Source organism: Diorhabda carinulata, chromosome 1 (assembly GCF_026250575.1).
Source record: "Diorhabda carinulata isolate Delta chromosome 1, icDioCari1.1, whole genome shotgun sequence".
Classification (NCBI taxonomy): Eukaryota; Metazoa; Arthropoda; class Insecta; order Coleoptera; family Chrysomelidae; genus Diorhabda; species Diorhabda carinulata.
Window position 1 is genome coordinate 11,613,641 of NC_079460.1, and position 26,017 is coordinate 11,639,657.

General features: G+C 28.9%; 1 protein-coding gene across 2 annotated transcripts; it reads left to right on the forward strand.

The window, feature by feature from the left end:
• The first annotated feature begins 1,085 nt into the window (after window positions 1-1,085).
• Window positions 1,086-22,883, forward strand: LOC130894037 (chondroitin sulfate proteoglycan 4). 2 transcript variants are annotated; one of them, XM_057800577.1, is made up of 13 exons: window positions 1,120-1,355; window positions 1,408-1,714; window positions 2,853-2,982; window positions 4,456-5,679; window positions 10,259-10,816; window positions 11,718-12,974; window positions 13,865-14,107; window positions 14,432-15,110; window positions 15,538-15,693; window positions 15,747-16,153; window positions 16,630-17,161; window positions 17,915-18,136; window positions 20,446-22,883. In XM_057800577.1, the coding sequence occupies exons 1-13, from the start codon at window positions 1,286-1,288 to the stop codon at window positions 20,964-20,966; spliced, it is 6,306 nt and encodes a 2,101-aa protein (XP_057656560.1). In that variant the 5' UTR covers window positions 1,120-1,285; the 3' UTR covers window positions 20,967-22,883. The 2 variants fall into 2 exon arrangements, with proteins under 2 accessions (XP_057656550.1, XP_057656560.1); XM_057800567.1 differs by having other exon boundaries at window positions 1,086-1,355; window positions 16,630-18,136.
• Window positions 22,884-26,017: the final 3,134 nt, after the last annotated feature.

Genomic DNA, 26,017 nt, shown 5'->3' on the forward strand with positions numbered 1-26,017 from the left:
TAATAGATCAATACAATGGCAGCAAAATAATTTATTAAAAAGGAATATTTTGATATAAACTGTGAGATATTCAATTTTACTGATGTTCTTTCACCAGCTTTTGGTGTTTCAAAATTGAAATTGACATTAATAGGTTCCTAAACCCCTATATTGAGCTCATTCCCAAAACTACATATTAAATAACTATATATATATATATATATATATATATATATATATATATATATTTAAAATCCCTCTTTTTGAGGGGGATTACTGCTCGTTTTCTATTTTTATTTTCTTTATAGTTTATCGTTTGTCTTTGCTGCTTTTGTTATTATTTTCCATTCCTTTAGGTTCTGGCATTTTGCCCTCCAGTTGTCTATATTAAGTGCTGTGTTGCCACAATTTAAAAGCTACTAGATTGTACCAACTTCAAACAAATTTAATAAAATTATAGAAAGATGTATAAACATAAGTTTAAATTAAATTTTTTTTCCAAAAATGTTATAGACTGTGTCAATCATTATTTTAAGGATGAAAAATTTATATAAAGTTTACCGATAAAATTAGCAATGCAGTACAAAAATCTCACGATCTAAATATAAATCAAATTGTCTCTGTTTTCTAATTATTGTTACAATCTAGTACAATTTCTAGTTTATTTTATTAAACGAAAATATAAAATAACTTTATATTGGCGAACGCAGGGAAAATGTATAAGAAAAAAGGAAAAATGTACTATCGTATAAAATACACTAAAATGTACTAAAATTGTACAATTGTACTAGCTCTGGCAACACTGATTAAGTGCTCTCATGTTCTCCTCTTCGTTTTCCTAATTCTTTCCCGGCCTGCCTCTTCTCCTTAGCCACAATGGAGTCCATTTGTCATTCTTTTGATAATTTCAGTTGGTTTCATCCTCAATATATTCCCAGTCCAACCATAAGTAAATCTTTCAAACCTTAGTTACACAAACGATATGGATATGGAGCATTAGATTAACATTACTACACTACCTAGATTTTTAAGCACAGATCATATCACTTTAAAAGTTTTAAAATACGTTCACGAATTCTGGTATGGAATTTTATGTTCTAACATCTGGTCACATGTCATAAGTCAAACTATAGACTTGGGGTGAGTGAAATCATTGATGCACTTCGGTATTTTCTTTGTATGATAAATATTTTGATTTATTATGAATGTATATTAGTTTAAACAGAAATAATATGGTGATGAATGTTCATAAAAGATGACCTAAAATAATTGTCACTTGAATAAAATCTAATAATGTTGAGAAAGAATGGAGCATAAAGCTTTAATTTTGTGTTTTTTTTATTTTCATTTTTTAATATGTCAGTGCATGCACCAAGGTAATATTTTGTTGAATAAATTGAGATATACGCTAACTTATTTATTTTGTAGCTTCTTTTTATGGCAACAGTTTTATAGCTCTTCCTTTTAAGGAAGCAAGAAGCTCTACTGATATATACTTTAAATTTAAAACCCATTTATCTAGTGCTTTGATCTTGTTGGTTGCTGGTACTACCGATTATTGTATTGTTCAGATGGAAAATGGAAAGATAAAAATTAATATCAATTTGGGATCTGGAGAAGCGGAAGTAGTATCCCCAGACAATATTAAACTTGATGATCTCAAATGGCATGATGTTTCTATTAAGAGGGAAGATGCTAACTTAACATTAGTTATTGACAAATCTCACAAAGTACAGTAAGTAGCTACCTATAAAAATAATTAACGTTTGAAAACATTTTACATGTTAAGTTATTTCTTCTGTAAAGGGTCAAAAGTTTTGCATTGTTAAAATGAATACATTTTTTTTCTTAAAAATTTTATTCCTATCGATTCATATCAAATTATGATTACTAATTTGAATGTGAAATCAATTCCCATTTGAAATAATTCTGACATCCTAACATCCTAATATTAATATTTATGTTATAAGAATAATTTTTAATGAAATCAATATTTTAATAATATGAATGAGTAACTAAATAACTTTGCATTCAGTAACATTCATTTTAATATGAAACTGGAAGTATTCATGGAAAATTCATTAATAAACAAAAAAATTAAAACAAAAGTTAACTGCCAAAAAGAATAAATGGACAATAAAAAAGAATTATGTACCCTAATGAAAACACCTCATATTATAAATTACTGCATTCATTTGAATGTGCTAGCAAGCTTATCGCTTATTATCGCTTAAGAATTATTTCCCATTGAAACATAACCACAACTCTTACATGTTCTTCCATCTTTAGCTCCATACCATACTTTAATATAACTATTCAATATTTTAAATGTGTTATAGTTTCACCTGAAAATAAAGTCTACCAATTTTAGATTATCTAATGCTCCTGATTTTTAGTAAAGCTAAATCTACCAGAACTGTCTGACACAAATACATAAAATCAGGTTTTTTACACTAATTGTTATAAGTAAAAAATATTCATTTGAACAGCAACATTAAACAGTTCTCATACTAGATTGAAATGGCATAAATATGAAAATGCTCTTTGAATAATTTAATACTGTCTTAAATATTTCATGAGAAAATTCAACATTGTTTTGAATAATTAAAAAAAATGTGAGTATGATAATTTTGAATAGACATTGCTCTATATTTTCAACTTATAGGTTTCTTTTATTCGGTTTTCCTCATATGTTAAATATTTAATTAATTCATGTTTTCAAATGCTACTTTCCCAATATTTGATATAGAAGAATATATGATAAATTCAATTTGTCTAGTTATTTCAAAATTCAAAAATAATATGTATTTACTTATTTAATTAAATACCTTTTTCAAACGATGAGTATCATAATAATATTTAATTATTTGCAGAAAACATTTACCAGGAAAATTTTTTGAGCTAAACATTCATTATGGTCTGTTCATTGGAGACAACACAAATAAGAATAATACTGATATATTTTTTGGGCATATGGACAAATTTAGAGGCTGTATATCTGATGTATGTGAACGTCAATTATCAATTACAATAGAATCTTAGTTGTGTTTAAAAAGCTGCTTCCATCTCTATATAATGTGACAAGCATAAAATAAGGGTCATCTAATAATTTTGAGTTGTTTTAAAATACTGATTATTTCGGTAAACAAAAAAGTGTTGTTTAGGCAATTTAGGCAAAGCCTTCACTCAAGTTTCTAAATTCCTGTATTTTTTCTGTATTTAAAAGTGTTTGTGTAGTTTATTATATTGTAATGGGTATATATTGGGTTATTACAGCATACAATGAGTATGCCTCTTTTGTGTGCAATGAGTATTAATTACATTCGTAAACTAGTTGGCAAAGACTTTGTTTGTCAGTTAATTGAAATATGTATAGCTTCTATTGTAAGCTGGATTCCATCTTAGGTGGGTTGTGGATTCTTATTTGTTCTTCTGTATATTTTCTTTGTGTATAATCCAAATGAAAGCTAATATTACTGTTGGATACAGAAAAATACTTCAAATATGAAGGTTATACTTGCGTTACTAATTGAATTGGAATATTCTTGATTTTCACACTTTTAAAATTAATCTTCATTGGAAAGAAATCTAATTAATTAAATTTCAAAATTAATTCGTTTAGCACAAGAGGCTGTTCATATGTTTTTTTATTGAAAAATTTATTCCTGTAGATTATTTTGGATGGTAAATTTTCTATTAAATAAATGCCTCTGTAAGAAATATTGCCAGTATTGATTTATTTCTGGAATGATTTCAATGTGATTTGTTCTTATTTCAATTTTCTTACTTATATTCCTAATTTGATGAATTTCTATTTAACAAAATGTGTTTTTTATAAGCACAATTATTGTTATTTTGTAAATAATTAGGACATTGATAAATGTTGTCACAAGTGGCCATTTTTATAGAATCAATTTCTAAGAAGGCTTTGTTTACATTCTAGAACTGAATAATCGAGAAATCCATTTTTCATATATAGGCGCCTTGTTTATAAGCGAAAAAGTCAGTCACCGTATAGAAATAGTTGAAATAAATTAGAAGAAAAGCATTACATTATTAATATTAAAATTATGTAATTTTCTCAATTTGACATGCGGTACCAGAAATTTTTTGTAGCATCCATTTTTATCAAAGAGAAATCGTCATATATTCTAAATTTAAAATTTCAGAAAATCGTATTTATTCAGGGTTGTGTGACTTTAAGGGTCAAGATTGACACACTATAAGTTCTTTTATCAAAATATCTTCAATGAGTTTTAAGGCTGGCATAATTTTATAAGGATACTATATATTTTCTTACAAGTCGAATATAATATCCAATTCGGTATCATTACTTATTACATTGGCAGCAGCTTTTTCATTCTCTTTACATGTCCAAGCTTGAGAAACTGGTTTTATATTTCACTTTTTTCCCCTGAGACATGTAGATATTGTACATCATCTTTTATTTCCACTAAAAACTGATTCTAATTTCAGTTGAAATATAATGGTATTGACGTGTTGGAACTGGCAAGGTACAGGCAATCACAATCAACTGTACAGTCCATAACATGGAACTGTGCTGCTGAGTTTGAAGCAACTGTAGACCAGCCTATCAGCTTTATAGAAGACGATGCATATGTAGTAATTTCAGATAAGATTATTAGCTCCAAAGAACTTAGTATTAATTTTGAGATAAGAACTATAAATAAAGATGGACTGCTTTTTCATAACTCAGGATATAAACACAAACAAGACTTTTTATCCATAGAACTGAACAATTATTCCATATATGTTGTAATTAAAATCAATGAAAAAGTAACTAAATTAATGAGTAAAAATTCCAAAATATCTAATGGAGAGTGGCATAAGATTTCTGTTAGAATGACACATACAGTTATAGAGCTAAGTATTGATGAAAGAATATTTAGTGAGAAAAATACACAGAACAGTATTTTTGAAATGACTGATATTTCATACTTGGGTGGATTAGAGATTAGTAAAAGATTCCGTGCTACTCAGAAAGGCTGCGACTTATGTGACACAAGTTTTAAGGGATGTTTAAGATATCTAACTATTTCAGGAGTTGAAAAAGGTTTACCAGATGCACAAATTACAGAACGCATTATGCCTGGATGTCTCTGGCACTATCCATGCTTACAAAATCCTTGCAATAATAATGGAATTTGTATTCAGCAAGGTTTAGATTCGTTTCATTGTCAGTGTAAAGAAGAATTTTGTGTTCATGTTAACTATAGTGAGGGCTATAAAGTATTTTCAAGAAGTAGCTTAGCAACTGAACTTGAACTCCTTTCTGTTGAGCCCTTGGATGTTTTAGAAGGTCAAAGTGAATTATTAACGACAAATAACTTGCACATGATTCTTGACTATCATAAATATGGAATATCTGATTCTGGTATAACTTTTTTTGTTATGGAAGGTCCTGAGCATGGAAGCATAACTCTAGATATATGGCCTCATGATAAAAATTCATTTACCTTTTATGATCTAGCTTGTGATAGAGTGCATTATATTCATGATGGTTCTGAAGAAGACCATGATCATATTGTGATGGAAGTTATGTTTTCAACATCTGATTCGTTTATCCTACCTGAGTATCTTCAGGGTAGATTTAAATTTAGTTTGACAGTAGCAGTAACTCCTACTAATGATCCGCCTATTTTGGATATTTCAGATGCCACTGTTTTAAGGACAGTACAGGTATTATTTTCCTTTATATTAATAATAGCAATAAAGCATGGAACTTTTTGAATGTGTTTTTTGTTTTAGTACCATTAATTCCTAGGTTCTAAATGTGCATGACTTTTTGTGGTGTGTTTAGAATAATCTTATTCAGTTATTTTTATATTTTTGTTAAAAAATCTAAATAATAGGACCTTTAAATTTCACATTTAAATAGATATTTAAGTTATGTATGTAACTGTATTGACGTTTATCGTTTTTTAGACTTGAACGTTGATAAGGAACAGTAAAAAGCTTATGTTGAAGTTTTTAGAAATTTAGCTTTATAGAGTAAATAAAATAGAAAGGAATAAAATAAATTTGTCTATGTCACACATACAAATCAAATAATATAAGGAATGCTAATTGCCCAATAGAAATCAATCTTTGGGACACACTCAGTAAAAGTAGAGATCTAGGTACTTACGAATACAGTAGTATCTATTTTAGATAATTTTACTTCTTTTTAACAGAAACGATAAAAATGCAAAATTAGGTTAAACTAAAATACATCCCATAAGTTCAAAGCTTATGTTTTCTCATTTTATCTTTGCCTTTGTCTGTACATGTCAAATATTGTACTGCCAAGCCATTCAGGAAGAATAGCTTGACCGGAGTAGGTTTCTGCAAAGGACACCCCATAATAAGCGAATCTTTTGCGCTCGGAGAACCTTCTTCCAAACCGAGGAATGCTGTGATTACATCGCTGTAATGAAATGCGGAAGCGCGATACTTAATCGCCAGAGTAACACAGTAATCTCAGTCTGCTCATATAGCAGAGCTGCTATACAAACCATAACGGCTGAAAAGATGTCTTCTCGGCTAATGCTGGAATACAAGAAAGTTCTACAAAATCTGGTGAGTAATTGCTGCAAGATCCAGCTCATTTGGCGCGAAATCCGCCTAGTGACCGGACTGGACACGGTCATTTAAGACGCCATCTCCACACCATGGGTATCACGGACGATCCGGACTGCCGTTAGTGCATAGAGGAGAGTGAAACCTGTGAGTTCAAGGGCTCAAGCCAAAGCAACCCCACAATGCTACTATAAACTATGATACATTAATTTATCTACAATGTCTATAATGATTATACTAATTCAATCAGTTTAGGCGATACATATATAATCTTTATTTCCCAACAACGTTGGGAGATTTTGAAATAATTGTCAATTATAAGTGAATTTAAAAGTAAGTTTTTTATTGAATAAGCTTGACTCAAATTGAGATTATAAATATGTTGTCAAGTGATAAAGACGAAATATGCACCCCGCCCGGAATCTATTATGAAAATCATTTATTGTCACCTATTATTTGAATCCCAGAACTCAGGTATTAATGTGCAGAAAAATGTTGAGGCGTAGATAAAAATCGTATTAACATAAGTTGTAATTATGTACAAGTGCAACTACACATTCGTACTTAAAATACTACTTACCACCATTGATGCGAAATATACTATCATTCGAGCACATTTAAACATGTTCAATATTCAAACTATTATAGGGAAAACAGTTGTGGATATCATTATATCAACTATGAAATCGGCAGTTTTGTGTATAATTATGAATATTATTATTATTCTTTTACAGTATAAACCTGGCTAATCATTATTAATTAAGCTGTCCTTATCATCGTTATTGTTGATTAGAGAGAAAGAGGTTTTATGCAAAAATTGTGTGGTTAGGTGCCAAACTTTGTTAATGTTTTTTAAATTTATAACCTCAACTTCCCCGGCAGGAGACTCTTCTTCAGAAAGTGGTATTCGGCCTCAGTTAAAGTATTTAAATAACTGGTACTCAGATGGCATGAACAATTAATATTAATTTGGACGCCACCAGCTTTTTAACGGACGACGTTACAATGAATATAAAAGGTGGAAAAGCTGGAAATACCTTATGAATCAAATTGATAATGAAAACTAAATTATATATAAATAAATAAATCTATCACCGGACACGATTATCCAAATTAATATTTATTGGCAAGAACAATAAAAAAAGTTTCAGCAACAAACAAATTGATTGAAAAAATAATAAATTTGCATTACCTGCGTATCAAAAAGAGCACAACGAATAGAAAGTGTTTATGAATTAAAAACATCTCAGATTTATATAATATATTAAAGATAAGGCTGGATTTATCTCTCGAAATCCGGGATGGTTGCAGTCCTCAACTGAATTCCTAGTTGTTGGAGTTGAGTTCAATTTTTTTGTTTGTGGTGTAGTGGGTTGAGTCCTTTGGATATGGTTGAAATTCCAACCTGGCAGCTATAGAACTCCGGGAAAAAATAAAATGAGGAAAGAAACGGGAACATAGATGGAAACTACTGAAGAAGGAACGAATAGAGAGAACAGATTTGAATAAAAGGAGCTTAAGCTCTAACAAAAACTGAATTTATATTTTTTAAAGTATTACTAAACAGGAAACTGTTCTATTCTAGGGTTTTAATGTGTATATATAAAAAAACCAAATAAGAATGAGCTGATTTTACCATGTTTTTCAAGTCACTTTAAATAAATTCAGATTTCCGTAATATTTAACTTTCCTACTTTATATTTTATATTTATTTAGTTTTTTTATCAGCTTATTTTTTATAACTTGAGTCGTTAATCTATTTAATAGACATTAATTAGTAACTTTTATTTTATTATTTTTTTAAGTCTTTTAATGAATGTGTTCTAGACCTTTTTATGGCATGAAGTACATATTAACATAGAAAGGTAAGTATACTATAGATTCGCAATTACTCACACATTTTCTAAAGACCGAAATAGGTCGAAACGTCAAAAAGACCTAAAATCAAGAAAATTTACATCTTTATTTTTTTATATGGATATAAAATTAGTTGTATAAAAGACACGTAAAAAATTGACGGTTCAACCTACTTTGGCCCTTATCAAAATATGACTTGATATAGAAAATATATATATATAGAAAATAGACTAACGATGAAATATCTGAAAAACATAAATTCAATTATAAAGATTCAAAAATTATTGAAACATAGTCTAATACTCGAAAAGAGAATTTTTAAAAATGGTTTACATTCATAAGAACGAAAAAGCTATAAATGATAAAAAAGACCTAAAATTAGATTGATTTTATTCTTATTTTGATATTCATGATAAAGGTGATCTATTGATCAATATAAATACGCAAAATGTCAGTGCCAATATCATATTTTGATAAAGATTTAGAGAAAAGTCGAAAGGTCAATTTTTATCTTTCTTTCAAAAAATTATCAAAAAATAATTTTGAAACAGAAGAGACATAAAATCAAGAGAATATTTAGACACATATCAAAATATCAAAGAAATTAGAAAACAATAAATAAATACTACAATCAAATAAGAAACAAAACAAACACTAAGCATATATATATATATATATATATATATATATATATATATATTTATTTATTTATTTATTGTTTTTTTGAATACATTATCATTTCTTCAGGATTGTTATTTTCTTTTTTAATGACTAAGCTTCTAAATTCATTATTTGATGGTTGAATAGCTCTATCAGCTAAACTTATCATCACTGATTTTTTGTAACATAGAATGAGAAAATTTAATTTAATTTTAGAAAAATAACAACTGAAAAAATATTTTGCTTAAAATTGATTACTATTTTGATATTCATACCAATCAATATAATTTTCCAAGTTTTCAATGTGTATGTATGTTAAGGTATAAATATTTTTTGTGGACTGTAAACACTTTATTATTTGAGGCAGCCATGATGGCGAGAGAGACCCATTCGCTCGCATTTTACAGTGTCACCGAACGTACGCTGTGACATACCGACCGCCGTAAAAAGACATTGTTTGATCTTTCAATAAAAAAATGAAATCTGAATAGGAAACATTGAAACTCGAAACCGCCATCAAAATACGATAATGACTAAGAAAAGTTGAAACGTCAAAATTTATCTTTTAAAAACTATCAAAAAAAAACTAATTTTGAAACAGAAGAGACCTAAAATCAAGAACATTTAGATGCATTAATATATCAAAAGGTCTAAGAAATTAAAGAATATATATATATATATATATATATATATATATATATATATATATATATATATATATATATATATATATGTTTTTGAATGTTAGGTTTCTTCTGTTTCAACATTAGATTTTTTTAAAGAGAATATTGACGTTTTGACTAATTTTAAACCTTTATCATATTTATCAATTTGAATATTGAATTTTGAACCTATGAATTTGAAAATTTACAAAGAATTAATACAATTCAAAAATCTCCGAAAATCTTAATAAACTATTTCCCAGACGTTGAATACATAAGTATTCGAAAGCTCGGAAAATATATTAATATTAGTCCACTTTGGTGTCTCATTATTGCCACGTTCCCAATACGTTATATATATATACATACATATATATATATATATATATATATATATATATATATATATATATATATATATATATATATATATATATATATATATATGTGTGTGTGTGTGTGTGTGTGTGTGTGTGTGTGCGTGTAAATTAAATAAATTTTAACGCAGCTATATTTTATAGGGAACAAAAAAATTTTTATCTACAGATATATTTAAAGTAACTGACTCAGATAATTCACCTGGGCAATTGATTTACACTATATTGAAGTGTGGAGATGGCTATTTTGAAAATGCAAATCAGCCTGGTGCTAAAATAAATTCTTTCACTCAAGATGAAGTAAATGGAGGACTGATTCTTTATTATGACAAAAGTTCAAACAAAAATACATCTTATATAACTATGCAAGTGTCTGATGGAGTTGAAACAAGCCCAGTATATCGTTTGAGAGTAGCTATTTCCCCCCAATATTGGAGAATGGAAAGAAATACTGGTTTGATATTGTTACATCAAAGTTCAGCAATTATAACCCCATACAACTTGAGTTTCACATCAAATGTTGCTATACCAGATTATCTTATATATTTTAGTATTGTGAAAAAGCCCACTTATGGTATCATAGAAATAGAAAAGACTGGAAACTCTTGGGAAAACTCCGATTCTTTCACTGGAAGCGATTTAAAGCAGCACAGGGTACGTTACAGACATATATCAGCAAAACCGGATTTTGATGAATTTCAAGTAAGTACTAAAATTTGAGGTTATACATATATTGACTTCATTTACTTAGAATTAGATTTAATTTGTAATGTTATCTACCCATAATTTTGTGTTCAAATAGCTCTTACCAAAATAGTAATTATACTCTCTCGAATGCACTTCTAATTGTTCTATTCAACGAAAAGTACTTATTGATCAGAAATGCTAAGAGAAGGTTACATTCAAATAGAGTGTGACACCGTCCACTCATTTATAGAGTATGAGTTTAAGAAGAGGATCACCAAGTTACTATGTAAAATTAATGAAAGGATCTCGAATTACCATTTCCATTAGAGGCTGTATACGTAACCTACGACTTTTTAGGATTATGGAGATGAAAAAACTGATATACAACAATAAGACTAGACAATAAGAAACGTGAGTGATCCAACTGTGACTTACTTGCCTCAAGATATAATTTTTAGCAAAAAGTTGATGAATACGAAATAGATTTTTACGATGACTTCTCGTTTGACCTCCTAAATATTTAAACATGAAGTGCAAGGTGCTTCCTCAATGCAGACTGAAAAAAAAGTGTGACCATATTCAATGGATTAAATGCGTGTTATCGAATAATTGCCATAGCTTTTATGGCAATTTGCTGCTCTAAGAATGATCCTATGAAGAATAACGAAGTTAAGTTGCTAAAAAATTGTGTTGCACTTGAGTTATGCTTATAATATCCCGTATTGTAACATTTTTTTTAAATTCGTATATATTCCAATAAATCGTCTTAATTGGATATAGAATATCTAGCAAAAAATTGTATCTGTTAATTAATGGGCAAATTGTGACATAAAAAGAAGTGTTGTGACCTTCTAATATACTGATATAAAATGCTGATACATACAGTTGTGGGTTATAATGAAACATTTTTTTTCAGTTTATTACGATGGACAAAACAATACTCTATACATTTCGTATAATATTTGCAAGATGCACATTACAAAAATTGAAGCTAAAAAATATGCATTTAAAAGAAGAGTGGGAAACAAGAATATCGATAAATGATTTTGCGTTTGAAACAAAACCACCGAAACCCCCAACATCGATACAGTATGTTTTAGTTGAACCTCCACGATATGGTTATTTGTTTTCAGCAGAGTCAAAGTACAAACTAAAATCTTGTGATACATTCACTCAAGAAGATATAATTTCTCATAATGTTCGATATAAATTGTATCAAAAACCTTATTCTCAAGTAGAAGATGCTTTCGTCTTCATTGTTTTATCACCTGGTTGTAATAATGTTACTTCAAATTTGACAATAACATATATTCCGTCAAAAGATGACCAAACTAAAGTGACTGTCCAAATGAAACCTTTGCAAGTTGAAGAAGGATCTTCAATACTAATAGATCAATCACATTTATCTTTTCAAGCTCAATTTTTATCAAACGTAACTTTTAACATTACAGAGAATCCGAGGCATGGTTTTTTACAGAAAACAGTAAACGATTTTAAAGCAAACTATACAAAATACTTCACATCTGAGGATATAAAAGACAATATGATATCTTACATCCATGACAACTCGGAAACTAAAACTGATTCCTTTACATTTATGGCGTTATCTCTAAGTGATGAAGTATTTCAATACGTAGGAAATTTATCAATAAAAGTTATATTGAAAAACGACAACAGTCCTGTGAGAGTCATTGATAAAGTTTTTCACGTTGTTGTTGGAGGAGAAAAATTATTCACAGGAAAGGATTTAAAATATGTTGATTCCGATTTAGATACACCCCCTTCTGCAATTGTTTACACTTGCAGAGATTTTTCAAACGGATATTTTTATAACACAGCTAATTCAAATATTAAGATAACAGAATTTACACAAGATGACTTGGACAATAACAGAATTACATTCAAACATAAGGGTCCTGAGTTCGGCAAAGTAAGACTTTGGGTGACAGATGGTCAGTTTCACGTCAATGGGATTTTAGAAATCCAAGCTTCAGCTCCATTTATCCATGTTAGCATGAAAAAAAAAATAATAGTGGAACAAGGAAGAATAGTAACTATTACTAGTGATCATCTATCATATTCAACAAATCTTTATGCTTATGATAAAGATGTCTTGTATGAAATTGTTAACAAACCCATTTTTGGAAAAATTGTTTTATCCAAAACACTAAAGGTAAGTTATATTCTTCATCATCTTACAAATTAGCTATAAGCTACTTCATATTAATTTTTAATGCATTTAAAGCTGAAAAAAATGGATAAAAAAGATTGAAATAGAAATAAATAAAATGTGCTCACCATGGACACTAACACTATCACTACTGGTTTTGAGCCAATTGTTGGCGGTGTTCTCGATACAGCAGAGTTTCTTTTATTTCTATCTCAAGCATTTTTATTTATTTTTCTGTCAGCTTCCAATGGCTTCTTAGTTCACTTGTCACTATCCCCATGTTGTCACTATGATACCAAATTGTTAACTAAATCCTACAGTTGCTGGAGCCTCGTTTTATATAGTATTCTAGAATCTTCAAATCCAGGAAATTAGTAATTTTTCGTAAACATGCAAAAGACCTTAGAATCGCCTTTCTAAAAACAGGTCTCAAAAAATACACTGTAAATAAGATAAGATGGATACTCTCGCATCCACCAAGCTTTAGCTTCGATTTATTTATTAGAATAGGACTTGCTACACGGTATACATGAATGAACGAGTTCGTAACATTAAAATCAGTAAACTGTATAATAATGGAAAAACTTACATCATTGCCTGGATATTGTGTCTAAGAAAAGTGACTGTTTTGTACTATTTATATCATCTCCACATTGTTTCAGCAAAGTATCTCTCAGAATATGAAAATAATGAAACTACACAATTGCATAATAACCAAGAGTATAAATGACTGAACTACAAATTTCCAAAATCAAACTGTCCAGAAGATGAAAGTATTCACACACTGTACTATTTTCATTTAAATAGCAATTACAATTTTTGTCATTGATTCAATCGGTTGTTATCAAGCAGCTACTTGCAATTTTGAGTTTAACTTCAACTTTAATTTTAAGGGTATCAAAAATTTCACTCAAGATGACTTAAATAAAGGTTATATAAGTTATTTGAACGAACACTTGGGAGTTAGTGCAGATGAAATTGGTATGAAAGTAATATGTAAAGATGCTGTAAATATAGCGCAACTTGGCATTTGGATGTTACCATCATATTATTGGGAACCATTAGAAATCAAAACTTTGAAAAAATTATCCGTCGAAGAATCAACAAGTGTATTAATCACAAAAAAGACTTTGGAAGTAAGTATTTGAAACTCTTTTTGTTTCTCACACCCCAGGTATTCATGATCACTATCATAAATTTTGATTCATTCTTGTTTATTATAGCGTCAAGTTTTCTGATTTGTTAAAACCATATTCTTCCTTATTACCATCATAAACAGCAGTGGACTTAAAATATCTCTCTATTCGATGATGTTTTTCACATTCAACTGTTTTTCATTGGGCTTAAAGTTTTTCTTCGTTTTCTTCTTCTCAATATATTGCTTATAAAATCTCGTCGAAACTCCATTTCATGTAAATTTATCTGTAAATAATAATTTTATGAGTGATAAATTATTTTAGGTTTTCCAGCGGAACGTTCCTCCATCAGCAATAACTTACCATATTGTCCAAATGTCAGAGTATGGTTATCTGACAATCTTATCGGATGTTAAAAATAACGAAGAACCCGTAAATGTGGTATCATTTACACAAGACTTGTTGAATGAAAACAAAATATTGTACATTCAATCTGTAATGAATCAAACTAAAGATAAAATAACCTTCAATGTAACAAATGGCGTAGTTTGGAATAACAGTTTACAGTTAGATATAGAAATAATCCCTGAAAGACTGTTCTTGGGATCTACAAATCTTATTGTGAATGAAGGTGGATCTGCTGTTTTGACTACCTCCCACCTATTTGTATTGACTGATTATTACAAGTCAAGAGTAAGTTCTTATTCAATTAAAGAAAATGTAAAACACGGCTGTATACAACTCTACAAAAGATGCTTAAAGACAAAAAGCTTTACTGTCAAAGAATTGCAAGCTGGTGTAGTTCAGTATCTTAATGATGGCACAGAAAATAGCAGTGATCAATTGGTGATTGTAGGAGAGACTGACAAGAAAAAAACCAGCTATCCACTAAATATAAATATAATCGTTTTTCCAGTAAACGACCAAAAGCCAAAGTTGGTCAATAATACAGGGTTAACTATGTGGGAAGGAGGAGTAGAACATATAACCAATGATATGCTAGGTAAATTTAAGATTATTGTTGTTAATTTTTTAATATTTCTAATAACTCCAGAAAAAATATAACCACGAAAACCAATATAAATTCCTTCCTATCGATTCAACATAAATAATAACATATCAACATGAGGTTTAATTAAAATTTCATCTTTATGAAGTGTATTTATCATTTTTAATGTGTACTCGTCTAATCTTGTTTATTTTTCCTACGCCTTAGCAGAAACAACTAGTTTCCACAACGTAGACTTCATAACTTTTATTTATTTTTGTCAAAATAGATGCTCCTCAGTTATTATACAAAGCTGTATAGTATTTGTGATATATTTAAATGTCTAACTATATTTCCTTACTTAAAATATAGAACTTTGCTATTAAGTATGATTTCAAAAGGTGCAATACCTGTTTATTGATTTTACTGAAAATTTTTTCAGCGGCTGTCGATGATGATAGGCCTAAAGAAATCTTAAAATATCAAATCAAAATGTGCTGGTCTGGTACTATTGCTCTAAAGTCAGATACTACTACTCAGCTCAATCATTTCTCTCAAGACATGATTGACAAACGTTTAATCGTTTTTCATCATTACAGTAAGTTTTACCAATAAATTGTTTGTATATGTTTATAAAAAAAATTATTTTAGACGGTACTGGAGGAAAATTCAAATTTAACATAACAGATGGTATACATACCACTAAAGACTACATATTTCACATAAAAACTAAACCAGTCGAGTTGCAACTAATAAACAGTCCCCTTCATATATTTCCATTACAGAAAAAATATTTAACATCAAACCACTTGCTAACAATTGTATCAGATTCTCACAGAAAAATAGAATATGACATCATAGAACCGCCAAGTTTAGGAAGACTAATGATGGAATCAGAACAAGTTGGAGTATTCAAAGTTGTTTCGAGTTTTTCCCAGGAAGATTTAAATACTAGTAAAGTCTTTTATGAGCATACACATCCATTTTCTGATTTGTACGCAAACGATTCTTTTGTTTTCAATGTTAAGACTCATTTAGCACCGAAACTCCTTGAACAGGTAAGATACTCTGCAAAATATTTAGCTTAACAAATTTCAACTGCTCTGTAAAATTTGTAGGCACATTAATTATGTGCTCTGAAATATAAGATCTGAGATATAAGTATTCCATTCAAAAAAGACAGTAGAGTTTTAGAAATAAATATAAATTATTGACACACTATGTTTCTTAAGTTGGATTCTTCAACAAAACAAGTTTTTACATGATGTAATAACCCATGTGTCGGTTATTTATTAAATAGATTTTTTTGTTTTACTGTAATTCTATATATTTATACTATTTCAAGATTCATATTTAAAACTATGTTGAAAATTTTTTAGTTAATATGTAACTTTTAAAATTTTTTGATAATTAATGAATACACAATGTCAGCTATCCAATCGCATGTTTTGTGGTGCATTTATTTGCAGATTTTATAGTGCAGATGAAATTTGTCAAACTATTTGTGAGAATTACTAAAAATATTCTGTTTTAGGTTTTTAGAATCGATATATCTGTATCATCAGGTGGACTTGATGCGTATGTAAACATTCCTAAACTATCAGTCGATGAAGGTGGTACCATAACAATTCGTCTAAACTTGTCAGGAGTAATAATGTTTTTAGAAAATCATGCTGGTCTTCGTTCTCCAATAATTCACGCATCAGTTATGACTCCTCTACATGGTCAAGTCTATTCTCAACAAAATAGAAATTTGAGTACATTTACTCAATTACAATTAGAGTCCGGACAAGTTTATTATGAACATGATCATTCTGATACCTTAGGAGACAACGTACATTTTTCTTTATATTTAATTCCTGGTCCTATAATGTTATGTAACATCACTGTACCTATAATAGTAAATCCTGTTAATGATCAACCGTTTACTCTAGTTACTCCAGCTCCAAATTTAATAGTGGTACAAGGGGAAAAACGTACTATTACTAAACATGATTTGGCCACAGAAGATGCTGATACTCCACCTTCAAAATTAAAATATGATGTAATATCAGGACCTTCACATGGTAAATTAATGTTAGAAAATATTTCTGTGACTTCTTTTACCCAAGCTGATATTGATAACAATAAATTAGTTTATTTACATGACGGAGGAATTTTGAAAGATTCATTCCATTTTAGAATATGGGACGGAAAATTTAGACCCGATTTTACTGTATTCAATATCATTGTTGCTCCTATAAATATTAGCATAAAAGCTGGCATGCCTGTATCTTTACTACAAGGATCTTACAATGTAATCCTCTCTGAACAACAATTTTTTGTATATACAAATGCTGATAAACACAAGATTGAGTTTACTTTGAAAAGACCTCCAAAACATGGTCTGTTATATAAAGGAAATCAAGCAAATTTAACATTCTTTTCTTATGCAGATTTGATTAACAATAAAGTCATGTACCTTCAAACAGATATGAGTGTAACAAATGACAGTTTTGAAGTCAATGGAGCAATTTGTTTGGGAAACAATTCATTTGGAGACAGTATTGAGGTATTTATCAAAGTAAAGCCATTTATGCATATTCACAATTTTACTGTTAAAACTGGAGAAACAAATAGATTGACTCTTAATTCCTTGGATGCTTCACCATTAGCAAAACTAACCAACGGCAATCCTCGATATACCATCCTATCGTTTCCTGTTTATGGCGAAGTAAGAAAAATAATAAGGAGTTCTGGTGAAAAAAGAAACATTCTCGATACTTTAATTTCGAGTTTTAGTCATGAAGATATTCATAGTGGCCTCATATTTTTTGTAGTCCGTGATCTTGAAGTACCAAGATATGGTTTAAAAGATCAGTTAAGATTTGTTTTATCTGCCAACATTGTTCAACCAGCGGTTGGGGAACTGAAAATAATGGTTAAATCTTCTTTGGATGACGATATTTCACCAACCCTTACAGGGCCAAGTGATCCAGCAAGTCATGAGGGTGGTCTTTATGTAGCGAATCCTAATATAACAAAAGACTATCTATTAATTGGTAAGTATTTGCAGTTATATTATATTTTTGCATTTATATTTCTACTAAATTGGAAAATCGCGAATATCCCAATTCACTTAAAAGATGTTCATTTGTTTATTGGCTTCTGAAATGTAACTAACTGACAAGAATTTTGATTTCAAAAAATAAACCATCACTTCTGTCTTACCCCATATTTAATTATTCTTAGGCAAACTAATCTACCTATTTAGTACTTGGGAAAATTACCAAATAACGCAGCCTTGTGCAGCATTATACATTAGTAACGCCATCCAAATTCAAGAAAGAAAAAAATTATACACCTTTTTTACGATTTTGTCAAAACTACTAACAACATTGTAATGAAATTTGTATGAATATGTTTTGGAAGCTCATACATCCCATGAATTTATTTTTATATTTGACTCTCATTTATCCGTGTTTTCGTGATAAGACTGGTATACCGAGTTATTTATCGACGTCCATACAGACAACCGCTCTCTATGCGATTGAAATATCAACTTTGTTAATCAAAATGTACTCAAATGTTGCATACACCGAGTGTTTAGGAAACTCTAATACAACTGTTATACTTTATACAGAAAAGTTTTCTAAAAGAAACTTAACAAGTAAAAATACATTCAGAGCTATTAAACGACGTTGTCAAGAAACTAGGAATGTGAGAGCACCAGAAAAATGACTTCTAATCTGAGAACAACAAGAACTAACTTGACATCAGTTTGAGAAGGAGATTAATATATTTCACATATTTTTTTTCTATTTTTGTATAAATTAGTGAAACGACTTCAGAAGCATCTATAAATTTTATTATTTCTTTTGTATATTTAATGTTATCAATATGTTTTGAATTCGTTTAGCAATGGAAAGGGTTGAACGTTATTATTTTTTAATGAAATAATCAGTTAGTTTTTCGACAAAAAAATAAATCAAATAACCATTCATCATTACTAAATTCTAATACTGGTTTTTGCTTATCATTCATAAACAAGTCAATTTCAGACGTAACTTATCGGTGTAAACATTTTCCACGATTAATCATCTGACGTAACTGAAATATACTACGTCCACAGTATTCTGAATATAATTCTTTCAGGAACTCTTTCAATTTTCGGTTGGGAAGCGCATGTGAATGAATGTAATTCAATATTTTTATGCTAAGCATAACATGGTTCATTGGCAATACTTTGAATACATTGATTTTGATGGATTTTAAATAAATAATTTTTTTCCAGCAATTATAAGTTATGGCAGGTGCACCATTAGTTCATATTCCAGAAATACTTTCCAAATCCAAGTTGATTTTTTATAAATAGTTTTCAATAGCGTGAAACATCTCTTCACCTTCTGTAGTACCTTCTCGATTTTAACATTTCTTCAGTTATTTAGAATGATTCATTTACGTCACGAACGATTATTACCAGTTGAGCTGTATCTGATATCTGTAATTTCGGCAATGCTAAAGAAAACTGTTGGAAATCTTGAATTCGATCGTGTAGATTTACAATAATTTGGTTTGAAATGTCATTAATTCAACCACTGTTTTTCAGGATATACTTATATTTGAAAATAGTTTATTTTTATCTCCTTTGCTACAGCTTCCAAACATTCTTTCACAATTTCATAATCCGAAAATATTTTTATTTTTGTGCATTCAAAAATGAGACAGACTAGCTTGCTTTAACAATATTTGATGGTTGTTGTAATGGTGGACTAAACATTTATTATTTATTAAATATTCCTTCAATATTGAGATTTACACCGAAAATTAAACGTGACGTTCGGAAACACTGATCTAAATTTCGTTCTGGGATAGGATTCTTGATCAGCTAATGTAAATATTTGGTGAATCTTGCGGTTCGGAAAACTTTCCCTGGTCTAATAATACTAATTCTGAAAATAATATCTACCTATTTATACATCTTTATTGTATATAAAAAAAATCAGTTGTGAATTGTCTAGATTTGAGATCTATTTGAAACTAATATTTCATCAAAATAGACCTTAAATCAAGATCATTCATCACGGAAAACATATAAAAATGTCAAAGATGAAAAAAATAAAAAGTACTAATTTTTAATTATTATAAAACATATAACCAAGAGCATGCATGGACTATGCTACATTATAAAAGAAAAATTTTTTAAAAAGTTTATCTGAATTTTATATTGTTTTTTATTAGTGAGTTTTGTTTGATGACGAAATGTGACTTATATTGGTATATGATGAGTATTGAAATATTCTAAAAGTTTTCTCTTTAATGAGTTTTTAAATTGTTCTGTCAATCTTCTATTGTTATTTATTTTTTTCAGTGAGTATGGCCGTAGGAGTAGTAGTTTTGGGAATAGCAGTAATTGTGGTAATTAAATGTCGATCAGTAGATAATAATATGGATAAAGAAGAACACTGCGTTCAGCCTATTCCATTACCCCGTCCACCTGATAGACTTATGACGTCATCTCCATCCTTAAGAGACTCTATTCCAGATGAATATCCACAGGAATTTGCTTCTGAATTCACAACGTCTTTTGCACCAGATTTTTCTTCAGATTTCACTCCAGTTTTTACAACTGATTTTACACCAGAACTATCAACTGAATTCACTTCTGAATTTTCGTCTGATTTCACACCTTCCTTAAGTGCTCTACCACATTGCAAAGTTACTCCATTAGGTAGAATCGAAATAGATTCTCCTCATATGTTCTATCCGTATGGAATAAATGATCAAATGGATGATTGGAGTGAAGTACCTGATGTCCCAGAGATACCAGAGCCAATGCCTTGTCCTTCCAATAGCAGTATTCTATTGCGTAAAAATCAATATTGGGTTTAAACTATTTTTTATTTAGCTTATTTCAGAAAAATGTTATGTTATTAAAAATAACAAAGATGAGAACTGATTCAATAACTTCCGGGAGTTATTTAATTATTGAAAGTATAAATATATCATTCAAAATTTAAACTAGACTCATCCTGAAAATAAAACTGATTTTGATTAAAATTATTGTCGATCTGCATCTTGATATTAATTAAAAAATCCTAATGAGAATATCAGAATGCTTTACTGAATGTACTCCAATAATAACATTAAATTTACTAAAATTCATACCTGAAATAATGAGGAATGGACGAAATGAACATAACCTAAAAAATAAAATAATAATTTGAAAAAGTTAGTGTTATAAAGATAAACAGAGTTCAAAATTGGCTAAAAAAATTCCCATATGATTGAAAATTGATCTCGTTTGTTAAACGATTTCTTGTTAAAATTAGGGAATTAGAAATTCAATCTATATTTACAATAAAAGTAACCTATTTAACATTTTCAATATGTAATTGTAATTTAATTGAACGAAACTTTATCCTTCATACGTTCATATTCTTTGATTCCAAATATGAATTTTAGTGACCGCTTCTCTTCATTAGTTGGACAAATACTATTGTTTTATATTAGTATCTATACTTGGAAGCATTCAAATGAAGAATAACCAGCAAATTTTATTTCCACTTGACAATATTCAAAATAACGTATATAGTATGCAGTATAATCCGAAACTGATAGAAATGAAAGAGTCTATACTATTGATTTGTCAAAATAATTTTATATTCTTCACCACTTACCTGAACATCCAGACGAATTATGACATAGTACTGTAGAATCTTGTATTTTCATCGTCATATATATAATACTCATGTTTTTTACTCGTGCACAATTTTTATAATTTCTGTCACATAAATAACTTGAGATTCTTGATAAACAGATTAATTATGTCAATTCAGTTATTTCTATGTCCAATTTATTTTATACTATTGAATATTTTAGGCATTTTTCCATTGTATATCATTTCAAAAAGTGTGATATAAAACATGTTTTTCACAGATAATGCTGATAGTGCACGCGAATTACATATACCATTTTGAAATATTTGTATATTTCTTTTAGGAAAGAACTAGCTCTATTATTTAGCTAATTATTTAGTAATAAAAAACTAATGAAAAGGACTTCATCGACTTTTAGTCGACAAAAAGAAAAAAGCTTTGTATATGGTTCATTCTTCAAAATGCATACTGCATTAAGATTATGCATGATTCTAGATTTGAAAGGACAGAATAGTTCGATTCGACTCCAATACTTATGCATTTTCTAATCAAATGAAGAATATTGTAGAACTGCCAGTAAATTAGTGAAGTAGTCTCACAACGAAAAACCAATATGACAGACAGGGATTTTCGAGAGAAACATCCATCAAATGAATGACTTGTTTTTCATTTAGAAAATTTTTTATCAATACTAATTTAGATTATTTTATAAATCAAATAGGTTTGTCGCCTTGCCTCAAAATGTATTTGAATTCTACGTGAGATCTGAAAAATATAGTGAGTCGATGTTGTAAAAATTCAGTTCTGGTTCTATGACTTTATCGTCAGCAATTTCGAGGTATCTTCATTGATATGTAGTATTAAAATCTGGTTTCATAATAGTAGGCACAAAATTCAGTCACTTGGATATTATAGTTAACAATTATATATGGCAACGTTGCTTTTATTATGATTTTTGTCAGTAGAATATAATCACCATAAAGTAGGAAGAGACGTATCCCTCAGGTCATCGTTAACATTCTTTTTACTCACTTGAAAGTCCATATCAGGTTAATAGGATTCAAATTACGATGATAACGATGGAGGTAGTATACAATTATGTTCCTATTACGAGGAAAACCTTCCAATGAAATATTGTCAACATCAATTTCCAAATCATGCCAAAATTTTGAGACAGTATAACCTTGATTTAGTCGGATGTTATCTGAATATTTTTTTTGCGATTTCCGTGTAAACTTCTCTTAGAATAACGGAATTGATTTCACAATCAATATGAATGCGTTTTATTTCTCTGGTTTCTAACTTTTAAAGATATACATTATCTATCTCATTAACCATCATATTGGAATTTATTTCACAAAACCCACAATACACGTTGAAATAAAATTTTTTTCTCCTGCTGAAAGATTTGAACGACGATGTTTACCACTTTGCACCTTCCATATTACTTTAAACAAAACTATGTAGTGCATAGCAAGTTTGTAATACATAGATAAAACGTGAATTGCGAGTGTTTCTGAAAGTACTGTATCCGTTTAATATAGTACTACACGAATTACATGCTTTTTAGAAAATTGCTGTAACTGCAATTCCATGTATGCTAATTAAAAACGTAATAATGGGCAATTTTTTGTAATAAATTTTGCATTACAAATTCCTGATTGCATTACCTGGTAATACTAATAAGACCCTTTACCAAATTTTTGTAGCATAATATTCAAACATTTTATTTGAATCAATTTAACAACACAACAGTAAGTAAGTCCTAAGTACCTAGTGTATGCTAAAATCTATAATATTCAATATTCGTACAAGAATTCATATATTAGGAACAATTCACTGGACGACACAAAGATTGGGAGTTATTACAATTATATTATGTACAATAACAAAAATAAAAGCAAAACACTACCTTGTATTTATACCTAATAATTCAATTGTAGTAAGTTTTCTTGCAACAATTTATAAAATTGAATACACGCCAATGGAAAACCCTTAAATGTCACCATCATTCTAAGAATTTAGTGCTTACTATTTGGAAATCATACTGTAGTAATTATTATTTTTTTATATAATGCTCTGGCTTTTTGTGTTTTGTTAATAAAGATAAACTACGAATTGTGCAAGCAAACGTTAAAACATATTTGCGTTTTTAATTAGGATAGAATAAACAAATGTTTCTTTTAACTTTACTAATACGTTCTTTTATAAGGTGGATTGCAGTTAAAAACTGAATTAGTACTTGAAATTCATTAGGATATGAATTTCTTATTTAAAAATTATTCAGACACTGAGATGTAGAGATGTATGTGTAATGAGTGAATTAGTGCCTGGATTGAACTTATTGAATAATTACATGATGTAATTTTTTCAATAGTTATATATTTGATTGATGGTATTGATTATATATATTGGGAGGAAGTCTTTGCCAAGTAGTTCATGATTTTTTTTGTAGTGAGAGTGTAACAAAATTTAACACCGAAGTGTACTCTATTTAATATGCGGTAACCAAAATGAAAGACACCACAATTCTCAGTTAAATAATGTAAGTTATTTTTAATATTGTTATACTTTTATACTTATTTTTACATTGTACTTTGAAGCTCAGATACATATACTTGTTTTATTTCGCAAAATTAGGAATTGTACCATAATCCCACTACGAAAATGCTCATGAACTAGCTGGCAAAGACGGTTTATATATATATATATATATATATATATATATATATATATATATATATATACATATATACATTTATTTTACTATCCCTCGAATTTGTTTAACTTAATTTTAGACTTAAATTTTAGTTAATAAAACCTACTAATTATGATTATCAAAATTACATTACTTAATTTTAAATTGTGGCCTTATAAGTAATTCAGATACACAGGGTCTTCACAGAAAGAACTTCCAAAAACCTGGTAGGAATTTAGGGAAAAATTTTTGACTTCCAATTTATTTTTGTAATAGCTAAATTAAGGTCACAATTATTTGTCTACTATATTTTCGCCCTCATATGCAACGAACTTATTGTGTGCCTAATAGTTTTAGATGTTAATCTTCAATCATTAGATATATTATTGATTAAAATTAGGTTTTTAAAAGTTATTCAAATTTTATTGTATTTTCTAAAATTATATTGTAGGTTGTGTTTGATTGCTATTAAATTGTTGGTATACATTTCCTCTTCTATTCAGAGGAATTGAACAAAAATACGACGAATATGAATAATATATCTGTTAAACTATTTGCCTGTTAAAAGTTCTCTTTTTTAAAACTATTGTTTAAGTAGTAGTTAATACTTATTCATCTTATATTAGAAAATATTAGATCTTGTCATATTGTGCCATACTGTTAGAATATCTTGTCCCTATCTGAAATCTACTGAACCGTAAAATATAGTAATGTAATTTTGTATTGAATGAGAATTCTATGAACTTCAGAAATGTATTGTTTATAGTTGCAATGTCTTACATGTTTGTAAAATAAAAATAATTTTGAAAAAACAAATTTTAACTTCTTAAGTTCCCACAAGCATTCAGATTAATTTAAGAAATGTTACAACGACGTTCCAACAGTTAGAATAACAAGTTTAAGGCTAAAATGTGTAACAATATCTCGAACTTCCGAAATTATCCTTCTACATGTGGGTGAAGCTAAATCAGTTTAATTTGCACTAAAACTAAAAAGTTTGACATATTAAAATAATTGAATTTGTTCTATTCGCCATTTAAATTATTTGACAAAAAATGAATCGTCTTTTGGTCATCGAAACATACCAAATTTTCGTTTTCTAACAATCAAATTTTTAAAATTGAAAATTGGGAAATAATCAACATAATATGTCTAAACTGATCTAAATTGATTTTCATTCCAATCTTATTTAAATAACTTCTTCACGTAAAAGTTCATGACGCACATTTAATCCGCTTAATCTGAACATAGTGGGCCAGATAATTTCGTAACAAAAGATGCTTTGATGTGCTGATTGGCTCTCTCCGTTCCACAATAGTCGTGACGCACATCCACTTCGCAATATTTGATTAAGCCGTAACCCAGAACGAGATTATTGATCTACAAAAACTTTTGGTTTTGATTACTTTTTTGTGCGTTAATTCTTTCATGATATTTATTTAGTTGTATAATAGATTCTCCTCATGAGAATATATAATATTGACTATATTTTTGCATTGTTGCTGATGTTTGCGATTATTTTCAGAAAATACCTAATTTACACAGTAAATTTTTAAGTTTCAATGTCTACATAGGCATGGTAACCA